The sequence below is a fragment of the Sciurus vulgaris genome (genome assembly GCF_902686455.1).
Source record: "Sciurus vulgaris genome assembly, chromosome: 15".
Taxonomy (NCBI): Eukaryota; Metazoa; Chordata; class Mammalia; order Rodentia; family Sciuridae; genus Sciurus; species Sciurus vulgaris.
Window position 1 is genome coordinate 27,433,393 of NC_136476.1, and position 13,498 is coordinate 27,446,890.

Consider the following 13,498-nt stretch of genomic DNA (forward strand, 5'->3'; position numbering starts at 1 on the left):
CTTACCCTGCCCATTTCACGCAACTTGGTGAGCATCACAACAATGGTGGAATTGTGTTCCCACAGCATCCGCCAGAAGTCTTCAGTGGTCTCTGCCAAGGGTCCCTGGGTAGCAATGTAAGCTTTCTGTTGTCTGAATTATAGAGGGTGAAAAGAGCCTGTTAAAGTATTTCGAGAACATACAAAAGCTCACACTTGATTTGTAAACATCAAACCTGGTAATAGAAAATGAATACATTATTAATGCAATTGCAGTAAATTCCCTTTCACATTACATAATCAAACAAGAGCATTTAATACATTTTGCAAAATAAATTGCTTTGTTAATATTATGATGTACGACTTTATCATTACTATTTAAATTTTAGTGTAATGCTAATAGCTCAATTTCATGTGTCATACAAATCACTTAAATAGTTATGCACTTTCATTTTGTAGAAATGACTCTCATGCAATCTATTAAGTTTATGAAATATGGTGCAAAACAGCTTCTTTATTAACACCTTTCAAATCCAACTGTCTTCTCAAAGAAGAGTGCAGAAGGTCAGATTAAAACCCTCCCTAACTGCTGCTTCTTACTCCTATCCAATATAATAAAAAAAAAACAAATACCAAGGTACTGAATGCTGACCTATGCAGAAAGAAAATGGCTTTGAATTGAGATGAAATTCTTTCTGGTTATGAAACTAGGGCACATGTAAATATCAAGGCTTTGGGTTGTCAGGAGAGCAAGAGTATATACCTGTATCCATCAATAAAACTGGCATTGATGTAATCAGATCCTTCTACTCCTCGGATAGGCTGCAGGCATACCCTTGTGGATTCATATGGCATAATATTAACGAGGCGATTTTTGAATTTATTACATGGAAGATTGGCACTGATGAATCTTGAGGTGTGAGCTTTTGAGCTGGCTAGACGCTGTTGAATAGAAAAAAAAAAAAAAAAAGAAAAATTACAAAGATAATTTTAGCCAGTGGATTGAATGGAAGGTAGCCAAGATGTTGTTTTTAGATATAAATCTTGTTTGCTTTAAAATAAATGACTCTTCACACTGCTGTGCATTTTACATCTACCTGATTACTTCAAATTGCCTATCAAAGTTTTAAAATGCTACGTTCCGAGAGTCTGAGCTCTCAAATTAAGACACAAAAGGGCTCAAGGTATTGTTAGGAATAGAAAGGAAAAAGAGGAAGAAATTGTTTTATAATCAGATACCTGGGGATCCTGAAGGTCAAATGAATCTTGTACTTCCAAATTTGAAAGGTTAAGGAAGGCCACTTCTCAAAGACAATCCCAGAAATGACCTGCTCCCGAATAACCACATCATGTCTGATGCCATACCTTGAACTCGAGCTCCATGCCTGTGACATTCTCGCCCGTTTCTATTTGTGTCAGCTTCTGGATGTAGGCATACAAGTTTCTGGCTGGCACTTCGGTATTTCCACAAGTCACTGCTTCCAACAGTGCATCGTGGATAAAGATGTACTGGTCCTCTGTTTGAACCATGTAATTCCTCTGGGCTCTCATTAAAGTTACATGGCCATAAATATCTACAGTTTTTTCATGCTTTATTCTTTCTAACATGGCATCTATTACAATGAAACAACCAGTCCGACCAACTCCCGCACTACAAGGCAAACAGAGAAAAGAAAAGCCTAAATTATCGGGGAACCAACACATACGAAAAGTATCTTTGTTGTCCTTATTCACTACGTTTAATACTCAGGAAGTCTACTGAAGTAGTTATTGTGATGATTTTCGATCACTGTAAAGTCAAAAGTATTAAGGTACCATTACTAGAATGTAGGGGAACAAATATTGAGTAAAATTGGCTTAATTTCATAAGGCAGAAATACTAAATCCAAAATTATCATGCTTCTTGATCACACAATGCAAAATGGGTATTTCTAAAAACATTATGTAAAAATACAAATATTGAGGCGATTTATATTTTAGAAGCTACTTTTAAATGTTGGTCATGATCTAAGTAGGCTTTTTTTTTTTTTTCAAATACTGTATACTGTGGTTCAGTTTACAAAAAATAAAGCATTTAGCAAATCACTCAAAACACCTCATATTCTAAAACCCAGTAAGGAAGTTCCAAAACCAACCTATCGAGATGTACATAACTAATATATTAAAATGCTGCACACTAAAAATAGCAGAGTAATTTTGAAAGCGATTTTTAATGCAAAGCCATTGGTACAGAGTATATGTTCCTTTACTCCGTTTTCTTCCACAGTTGAATGTTATTTTAAAATTCCAGGTGAAATCCCAAGTATTTTGTGTGGGAAAATAAAGACCTCAATCTTTGCTCCTGGAAGAGCTCTGAGGTGTTTTTAAAATTCCATTATTTGAAGACTCGTGGGTCACTTTCCAGTTGGTAGAAAAAGATTCAAGGAAGAGAACACTAGAAAGTCAACAATACATAATGGCTAAACAAGACCTGCCATTCCAAGGAGCATCCAATTTACTGGACTGGATTAGAGAGTCAGATGCTTGAAACAATGGAACATCCTCTAGTTGAAAAGAATACTAAGAAAATAATACTTCTGTGTTTTCACAACCTCAGTGTAAACCTTGTATGCTTATTATTTATCAAATCCTTCAGGCTGAGTAGTGCGTTTATGTGTCAAAAATGGTTCAGTCCAAAATACTTTTTCTTTTGATCGTACTTGTTTACCCACACAATCAACAAGAACAGGTATAGATCACCTCCTTAGCAGCTAATGGATAGCTTCCTTCATTTGTTATAGGCCAACTGCTGTCATCAGTGTGTCTAAGAGTTCATTTAATTGCCTGCCCAACTAGACTGTCCCTCTTTTCAAAGAACAATGAAGTACTTTACTAGGTGCAGTAGGATGCAATAATAACGATGACTTTCATCTTCAAGATCTCAGACTCTATCAAAGAATGTAATACTTTGCATAACGGTTATACAAGAGGAGAAAAAAGAATTTTGGTTTTGTAGATGATGTGGCATTTGAAATGGGACCCGAAGGACAGGAATGATGGGGAACGGAGAGTGCTGGAATAGCAAACAAGAAGAAATGACTTATAAAATCATACTGTTGGCTCTGGAAACTATACGTGAAAATATTCATAGGTCTGCCAGGATACTTGTGCCAGGAATATACCAGAACTCCAAAATAAATGACTTTAATGAGCACTGGGGTGCTTGTCTCAACTAAAATGGCAAATTCTCTCTGGTGCTATGTGGTAAGGTGGTAAGAGAACATATGTTTTAACAAAACAATACTTTCATTACCGAACAATGTAGATCAAATCCAGCTTCCACACAGGAACCTGCAGTTTGTAGACTAGGCTAAATGAAAGAATTTGATACAAGCACTATTTTAAAATTGCCTACTGCTTTATGTCCTATGCCAAAGGGTCCTTGCATGCCGATTCCAAAACCCCATTCAGGTTTTAAGCCCACAAATTGATGGGACTTTGAGATACCATGCAAAAGTCTTCTTGGTACATAACGTTTTAGAAATCATAGCAAAATCATTAGCCCCAAACCAATTAGAAACCTGATATTTACATGGAGCACAGTTAGCACAGCAGTTCCAGTGCAGTGAGATCCATGAAGTTCCATTTCATCAAGTTTACTAAATAAACTTGTTAGGTGGCAAGTTTTCCCTGTCATTCTCTATCCCCACATCCCCAGCTAGGATGAACCCTCCTCTTCCCTAGATCCCCTTGTACCTTAATATCCCTCTACTATAGTCCCAAACTTTGTAATTAATTAATCTGAAAGGGTAGCCATTCATAAACAGTAGCACACATCTTGAAAGCAGGAACTGCATTTGTATGTGCCGGCACCAAGTGTATACACTAAGCATTCAATAATGTTTGTGGAATAAGTAAGTGAATTTGTGATTGGCATATAAAGAGCAGCTGATCCAAGGTAAGGAAAACCTACTTAGGAAGAGCAGCTGATCCAAGGTAAGGAAAACCTACTTAGGAAGCAGACTCTTTCAATCTGAATGAAATTCTGTGTCAGCTGAAGTTTGGGAAATATGTAAATAATATCTAAAAATCACCGTGCATAGTGCCTGGTAGGGAATGAGGAGACTGAAAACATTAAGTGGTTTCTGCATTTTGGTCTCCTGGTACACAACTGAACTGCAGTTAGAAGGCCTTATATCAGATTTAACAGGCAAAATGTTCATCTTTCTGGGTTTCTTTCAAACACTGTAAAAGTGTGAGTATCATCTTTTACTTTTTTCTGTGTTGTCTTTCTAAATTGTCTTCATTTTAATTGGGCATTGCTTCTAAGTGGATACAACTTCATGGAGCGCTTCCTAGTAGAAACCACATTTTAAGTCTTATAATTGAACCTTGTATATCAAGTCAATTCTAGATAACTGGCCGCAGTATTTTCTTAAAATATGCATCAGGGACCACTTAAATGTCTGGATGATACGTGGTTCTATTGTCTGGCAGAAAGATACTACAGAATCTTGTAAAACTAGGAGGAATAACTCCAATTCTATAATGCATTATCATTTCTTGATTGTACTCTTTCAAAAAAACAGGGATGGGGGTGGGAGGGAGGCAAGAATGGAGGAAGGAGGGACTGTATAGAGGGGAAAAGGAGGATTGGAGGGGTGGGGGAAAGAAAAAAATAACAGAATGAATCAAACACCATTACCCTATGTAAATGTATGATTACACAAATAGTATGCCTCTACTTCATGTACAAAGAAACAAGATGTATCCAATTTGTTTACAATAAATTAAAAAAAAACACAGGGAAATAAAATCAAATATGCACCTGAATCTAAATCTTGAATTATGAGAAGAGAAAAAAGTCTATGATGAACAGTTTATCCTCCCACAAAACACAAAATATTGTACACTGCCCATTTTTGCTGATACAGAATTTATGTGTTATCTCTCCTCTAGGGTGAAGAGTTCTTGAGGGGTTTATATATTAATATTACATATTAGATGTGTGTCTAGCTTGACGTAAGATGCAAGACTGTGAGATTCAAAGCACTTTTTCTCGATACCAATGGCTGTGTGACATTCAGAAAGTCAAAAAATTATTCAGTTTATTTGCAAAATAAACTTGTTAGATGGCAGGGTTTTCCTATCATTTTCTTTTTCCTTAAATCTGACAGCAGTAATTAACTCATTATTGAGTACGTATAATCATCTATTGTCTTAAGGCTGCCTTAAACATATTGAGTGTTCTAGAAACACAGAGAAAGAGGTGTTTACAAAGTGTATTCAAAAAAATTCTACCCAAGGTTCACAGCAAGGAGCAGGTGATGTGATGCTTCCAAAATTATGCTAGAGTCACTCCCAAATCGTTAAGAGATTTGGTTGTTAAAGTCTTGCTGTAATCTACCCCTTCAAGCTGGTCTCCCTTTTCTCTGCCTATTGCCAACAAATATCACCTTACGTTTGTGCTTTCACATGTGTTTTCACACATGTTGTCATGGCAAATGAGATAGCAGTCAAGAGCCTTCCCACCACAGTGCCTGATGCCTGCATGGCATTCAGTAAATGCTGGTTTCTTTTTCCCTTGCCTGATTCATAACATTTGGGCACTTCTCTGAGTCATATAGTGCATGGCAGGTGGCAGAGCTGAGACTCAAATGCAGGTTTGAGATGCTAACATTTAGCAGCATGTTTCTCAGCACCCCTGTTACTTCATATTGCTATCTGCCATTGGGGTCAGCAGCAATTGCCAAATGTGGTGGCTCTGTTGTAGCCTACTCCTCCAGAATCTCCCTTTAGCTGTTTGCCTACCCCTAATGTGGTTTCCTTGAAAAGCCCTTCTTGTTTCCATGACACTAGCTGAGGGAGTATGGGAAACATCAGATGTCCTCTTGAGGTTGACAGTAGGAAGGGAGGAGGTTTGGAAACTATCCCAAGCACAGAGTAACCCAAAACATGTGGTAGATGAAATTCATTAGAAAGAATTGTGTGGTGGTCTTGTGTCATGGTTCCATTGATTCTGAGAGGGAGGACTTCCTGTTAAATTGGAAACCACCACCAAAGTCGAACTCTAAATGTCATCTTCACAAATTGGTGCCCCTTCAGACAGTGCTTCACTATGTAATTTTTGTTTGGTTGTCTGATTCCTGTGTTGTTGATCCATGTGCCTCTTTGGATTGTTTCATCTGCATTTCTTGACCTGTTTTACACAGCATTGCCTTTTCCTGAAAGGTGGATAATGCTCCAAGGTTCCATCCTCCATTCTCTCATTCCCGGTCATGGTTCAGTAATAGTCTCCATACAAAGGCGTCCCAAAGCCATGGCCCTTTATTTGAGCACAAGGGGAAGACCTATATCTCAAAACACCCTCAAGTTTCTCAAAATTAAACAGACTCCAAGCGTAGTCAGCAATTTCTCCTCTCAAATCTACTCCTCCCACTCTCAACCTCTCTCCTTGACACTCCAGTATAAAATTAAAAAATCACCTTGGCTTGTTGTTGCCTCTTGCCCTGCAATAATAAATCATATATTTTTATACATTCAACTCTGTGATTATATTCAACTATTCATCAGTGGTGTGCTGGAGCTGACAAAAGCCAATTATCCATTTTTCAGGATTTGTGCTTAAACAAATACAATACTTAAAACCCTCTGCTTTTAAATTATTTTATATTACTCAAGTTATTGAGATGAAAATTATACAATGATATGCCACTAAACATCTCTGCCTAGTGAACCCAGGTTTGTAGCTAGATATCAACCATGATGATAATATTTATATGCAATAAGGAAACCAGCAAATACTATGCTGATTGTTATACTATACCTCCCATTCCAAGTTGGTTGGTACACATTCAGTAGCAGCATATACTATCCTTGTTTGTATATTCCCTTTATCCAGGGACAGACAGGAAAGTGACCATTACTTTGTTCTGCTTTCTACATTTGTGTATACTTATAAAGCCCTATAGGTCCTTACTCCATAAACATTTACCCAGTGTCTACCATGTGCTAAGACATCAAAGAAGCCATGAAAAAAAAAAAACCAAAATGCTTTCAACTTAGATGTTACTATTTAGTGGGGGAAATTAGACATTTAATAGTCACATGAATAAACAATTATAAATCTCAACAATTTCTGCGAGGCAAACATGCAAGCTGCTGGCAAGAGAGCACACTGGAGGAAATGTCATTCAGATTGATACCTGTTAAGGATGGAACTGTGTCCCCATTTTCAAAATTCACACATTGAAGTTCCAATCCCCCAGAATGACTATATTAGCAATTGGGCCTTCAGGGAGAGAATTAAGATTAGGTGAGGTCATAAAGTGGGAACCCTAATGAGACAGAATTGGCATCCGTGTAGAAGTAAGAGATGAGAGCACTTTCCATACAGAGGAAAGGCCGTGGGAAGACGGTCTTTTCACAGAAAGAAAGGCCAGAAATCAACCCTGCAGGCATCTGGAGCTGGGACTTCCAGCTCCAGAACCATAGAAAACAGATTTCTGTTGTGGAAGTCACTCAGTCTGTGGTGCTTTGTTAAGGCAGCCCCAGAAGGCCAATACAATTCCTCAAGGACAAGCAACTGTTGCTTACCCGAAGAAGGGTGGAGAAAAAGAATGCCCTGTAAAAGACACTGGGAGAGAACCTGGCACATTTGAGTAACAATAGCAAAAAGAGCCAGTGGCTAGAAGGCAGTGGGAAAAAGCAATCATGCTCCACATATTAATTACCCACTTTAAATATTGTTTATGACATTTTTTCAGACTTATAAGTATATTAACAGCAATTATAGAATAATTCTGTTTTACATGCTAAATAGCTCATCTTTCTGAAATGGCTCATCTATTTTTGAGCTCTTTGATCAATCTATTGGTTGGATAGAATATGTCTTTGGATAATGTTTCATATAAAATGCACATGAATATTATTTCTGATGCCGTGCATATCTGACAAATTGTTTTTGTGTTTTTGTTTTTCTTTCCCATATGACCAGCAACTTGGTTTATATGGAGGATTAAAATCCAGTATCATCTCCTCAAAGTAAACATACTGTTCCAGGGTTTTCCTTTGCATTCTGAAAAAATCATAAGCCCATCTGGCTTTGTTTGTTTGGTTGGTTTTTGTTTTTTGTCCCAAGACTTGTGGGATTTTCCTTTAATATAAAGGTTGAAGATTTTCATCTGCATGAAAGGCCCTGGCCTACTGATTAAAATGGCATGGCTCTCTGTCAATATTTTATTATAAGATTCATGACTTCCCTGGCATCAATCTAATTAAACACGTTTTAAGTTTTCCTACCTCTGGGCCTTTGCCTGTGCAGCTCTTTGCACCTTAACATCTCTACCTGTTGACATTTACCTGCCTTCAAGATTCACTTCAAGTGTTGGCCCCTTCGAGATTCTCCTCTTGTTTTATTATTCCCTGGACTCCCATGACAATTTATATCACCTTTCAGCAACTGTTTTTATTTTTGTTTTCCTAAACAAAAGGAAATCAGCAAATACTATGCCCACCCCCGCTCCCCCACACGCCCTGCCACTGCCCAGATATTATCCATATGCTAGGTGATGATCAGTTTGAGGACACCAGCTTCCTCGTCTCTAGTGGGTTTGACAATATAATGGGCCAATTTCCATGTCATGAAAATTGAAGGTGCTCAACTAGAGTTGCAAAATTTTAAAAAAGTACATATTTAAAAATGTTAGGTCCTTTCTTGGATTGAGGACACAAACAGAAACATCCTGAATGGTCCCAGCATGGAAATATTCCTTTAATGTATGTTAGCAAAGTTAAAGAGAATTCTTTTCATTTGATGAGATGGAGACAATTTGTGCTTATGTTTCACTCCAGTTGCTCAGAGACAACAATCCTCAGGCGCCATTTTTCTCTTAAGAAACAGAAGGATGAAAATTCAGAGCTTTAAAAAGTATGCCAGCCTACTTTTGTTTGAATATCCAAGTTCCCATAGCAGCACATATTTTATTTCCTTCACCAATTTACTTTTTTTTTTTTTTACCCATCAGTATCTGAGTGCAGTGTACCTCTCAAAATGAAGAATTGTAGTTCTGAAAGCAAATGCATTTTTCTTTGATCCTGAAAAACTCAGCTCCCCATAGCAGCGATAATGACGGAACCCTATTTAGTGCTGTTTGTTTTTCATCATTTCAACAGCCTTCAACCTGAAACATGATAAGAACAGCAAAACTGATAAACCACCCTTATTTTTTATCTGTTTTCTGTCAGAGTAGTTGCCAAGCACTGAGACAGATTTTTCTAAATATCTTAAAAAAAGGAGTGCATAACCCTGTGCTTCAGGCTGAGGCCAGCACAATCCAGTACATTTATTTATTATGTTACAGAAAACCCCAGCAACAGGGAGGAAGACAGCACTTTTAAATCAAGTCTAGTGTTCTGTTGGTCCCTGTTATCCCCAAAGTAAAATCAACTTTCTAAGTTATCTTCCGGTGAGGACAATGGTTCCACTAATGAGAATCAGAACACAGACTGTATTTGTTGTGACTTGTGCAGCAAACCAAATTATTGCTAAACTTTAGCCTTTAAACAAACAAACAACAGTTTCAGTGAGTGATGGACACTGCAGTGTTTACAAGCTGAAAGACTATACGATCCATTAAGCAAGTACGCCTACTAGGAAATTGTTATTACTTCAATATTATCACTCATCCAGTTACAACATTTGTTTTCAATTTCTAAAAACATGATTGAGTTAGTCCCACGAGTTGAAATATGCTTAATGTCCCGTGATGCGATACAGTAGTAATGTGCAAAAAGAAAAAATTAAGAGGCATAAGGGGACTATTTTGTGCTAAAATCATTCTGGAGATGTGCTTAAGAGTTGGCTTTTCTGATTAATTTGGTGGAGTGTTAATGCTGACCCTTCACTGATACTTCAATGATCTGGCAAAGAAGGACAATAGAATTAGGGAATTTCACAGATCATTTAGTTGGGTGCAAAGACAGAACCAGAAATCACGGTAAGCATTTTGTACATCTATCAGCTCGTAATCTGAATGGATATTATGGTTCGGCTATGAGGGTGGCATTTATGAACTGCAAATCTGTAACAAAGGGCATCTGTAAGAATGGATTGAGTTTTGTGATTCAGGTTTACAGGACTACTCAAATGGTCATCCTAACAAAACTGTGAAGTGACTCTGAGAAGGCTGCCATTTTGAAACTTTTCTGTTGTTCTTGGTGTAAAATCATTTAACTTAATATGCTACTATACTGGGCATCTCTACACAATTTAAGGGTCTACCAAAAATTGATTCATGAATAGTTTGGTATTTTCTAGCCTCTCTTTTATCCAGATAGACCAGAAAAGTTATATAGATTCTTTGACATAAAATATTCACCTGTATATTTCATTTGCATATATTACAAAAGTAAATTGAAATATTTTGGAAATGTCATTGAAATGCAGAATTTATCTGTGTTACTGAACACAGACTATATGCTTATATAATATAGTTGTCTTTGAGGGCACTTTTGTGTTGTTAATTAAAAATTAAAATGCACATGCTCTTTGATCCAGTACTACTTCTAGAATCTGTTATGGAGGTCTGTATGAATAAATATGTTCAGAGAAATTTAAAGAGATTTTTACTGAAGCATTATTTGAAATAGCAGATTAACTGACTAAGGAAACGGTTAAAGTATGCTCTCTCAATACCATCAATACTATGAAAAGTTAGAATGACATGAATCTATGTACTGACCCTCTCCAAAAAAAGTTTCTAAGACAGTAAGTCCTAAATATGTTGCTCTCAGAACCACATATACATCCCGGTACCACCTACAGTTTTAGAAAGTTCACACAAGGAGATAATATATGTCTATAGGAACACATGTTCATACATAGAACACAACCTGGAAAGATACGCAAGTTACCTTTGAGAGGAAGAACTGGTGATTTAGGTAGTGTGGGTGAACTGAAACTGAAGTTTGACTGCTTTTTTCTTTTTTTTTAAGAATGGCAACATAATCATACAATAATGAAATTAAAAAGGAATCTAAAACAAAAGAAAAAAGTATTATAATAAAAAAATCACAATTTAAGTCAATAGAGTTGAGGTTCCAGAAGCAGAGGGAGTTGATGGAATCCTGTTCTCTATACCTTGGGAATATTGCCTCTCCTAGAGAAGATTCTCAGGAGAGGTCTGCGTGGTGCTGTTAGTTCTCTGCAGCTCAGATTTGCTCCTGCCATCCAGTGCTAGCTTTAAAGGATTTGGTTTCAGAAAGTAGGGGATACAGGAGTCATCAAGGAGAGGAGAATTTTTGGCAGTTAGAACAAGCTAGAGTTCGGCCAAGATAACCCAGAACTGTGATCACTCTGATAGGTAAAGTGCACGGTATGCTTTGGTGGCAGCCTTTGAGGATCAAAAGGCGCTCAGACTTCGTCAACATAGAAGAAACAAAGTCTAAACACAGAGCTCTGATCTGCTTCATAGGGACCCTGGTCTAGAAATTTAAAGGTCAAGGGTAAATATATCCAGCTCATATTTTCTCAGGACATTTTGTTTTTCCATAATGGGTGAAGGGTAATTTCCTAAAAGAAATACGCCTACAAGAGCCAAATCTGACTCTTCCCGGGAAATATGTAGATTCAAACAGAAATCCTCTAAAGATTTCTGCATTATCTTGGCTCTGTCCCAACATTATCTGCCAAACACATTCTGTATTCTTAAAATGCTCAAGATAAATTAGAAGGCTAATATGTTTACATAAAAAACACCTGAATATGCTGCAGCAGGTCTCATTTTACAGGATAGAAGAGGCCATTACGCATGAACAGAAACAGAGTCAGCCAGCTCTGATAATTGGTAGTTAACAAATCTGAATAGAGGTCAACTGACTAATGCTATGAAAGTACAAGAAACTACATCATTTACAGAGATATTCTTTGTAAGTGGCCACATCAGTCAGTCTGTGTTCTCAATTGTGTTTAGAAGAATACAAAATTTTGTATTTTTAGAAAAAAGATAAAACCATTTACCAGGACAGCCGAACAAAGTTGCAAGGGTTGTATACTGCTCAACCCCAAGGACATAATCATCACACAGACTACAATGTATACAATCTGCTCAGGCCACACAGCGGGCTCACCATTACCACCAACAATTCCATAGGTTAAGTAGAAGAGGCACTGGAAGGTATCTGGAAAACATTTACACTTTAGAACTTTTTATTTTGCAAAGCTTATCAATGTTTTCCCATGTGGCAAGATCTGGAAGGGTTTTACTTTGTTTTTCAAAATGCTATTATCTTTATTTAAACATAACAGTTAATTGTTTTGAAAGCACTAAATCAGAGGTTAGGGCTAGGGTTGTGGCTCAGTGGTAGAATGCTTGCCTAGTATATGTGAGGTACTGGGTTTAATCCTCAGCACCACGTATAAATAAATAAAAGGTCCGTTGACAACTAAAAAAATATAAATATATATATAAATCAGAGGTTATATGTCTGTAGTCCCTTGTTTTGTTGGAGACTCTACAAGCTTTTAAAAGGAAGCAAGAATCTAAGTCTCAGGATTACCAAGTCACCTACTGTCCTACACAGGGTCTGATTCTCCTGTTTACATCACTCTAATCTCCAGGAGGCTTTTGTGCTGGGGGTTTCCAGGACCTGACCTAGATCCTTAAATATGCAGTTTTCTGAACTTATGAGTACTGCTGGCATGAACACTTTTCCTTATTTAGATGATTCCCCTGCCCTTTCTTTTTAGGAAGGAAATGGAGACCTAGGCAGGGTTAGGGATTTGAGCAACATGACATAGCTGCTCCTATGGAGCTGAGACTTGGGTCCAGGTCTCCCCTTTTCCAGATTCCAGATTTCCCCAAAAGATGTTTTCCTGATAGTTTTCATTAGAGCTCTGGAGATGACCCCACCTCTATGAGTCTATCAGTTTAGATTGCAAACATGTTGATCTGAAAGAGAAATGCTACACTTAAGATTGCTCTTTCTTCATGAAACATTGGATGTACCTATTCAACTACTCAAAAAGAAATGAATTAAGTGGTTTCTGAAGTGCATTTGAAATCGTCTTTACATACCTGGCTATGTATTAGCTAGTTATGATTATGTCAGCTCTATCTCCTTTAGAACATTTCAGTCTATGAATAACTTCAGTAGGCATACATGATCATTACTTAATGAAAACTAGTATCAAGCATATTTAGAACAGTGTACTGGTCATGTTTGAAGATGGCACTGGAGAAGATAGGGTTCACCTGGCATGCTGATAATAACTGAAGATGGAAAATGCTGAGACTGTGACACCAAAGAGATGAAAATTAGTATTCAATAATTCAATAAATATGAAAGAAGAGATTCTTGTGCATGTATCAGTTACTATGTAGCATGTACCAGGTATTTATTTATTATATGTTCTGGTGGTATATACATACACCTAGGCAGTATTAAAATGCAGATTGCTGGATTCTCAGACACCCCTAGGGTTCCGATTCAGTAGACCTGGGGTGGGACTCAAGATTGTATATTTCCAACAAGCTCCAAAG

The 13,498-nt window shown here is 37.3% G+C and overlaps 1 protein-coding gene across 3 annotated transcripts in view; it reads right to left on the minus strand.

Annotated features, from left to right (window-relative positions):
- PTPRD (protein tyrosine phosphatase receptor type D) overlaps positions 1–13,498 on the minus strand; it is a gene marked incomplete at its 5' end in the record, with an annotated part of 242,588 nt that overhangs the window by 12,544 nt on the left and 216,546 nt on the right. For all 3 annotated transcript variants that reach the window (XM_079112996.1, XM_079112995.1, XM_079112994.1), the window contains 3 exons: positions 6–132; positions 742–920; positions 1,344–1,629. In XM_079112996.1, coding sequence (XP_078969122.1) covers positions 6–132; positions 742–920; positions 1,344–1,629 — 592 coding nt within the window. The remainder of the gene's footprint in view (positions 1–5; positions 133–741; positions 921–1,343; positions 1,630–13,498) is intronic.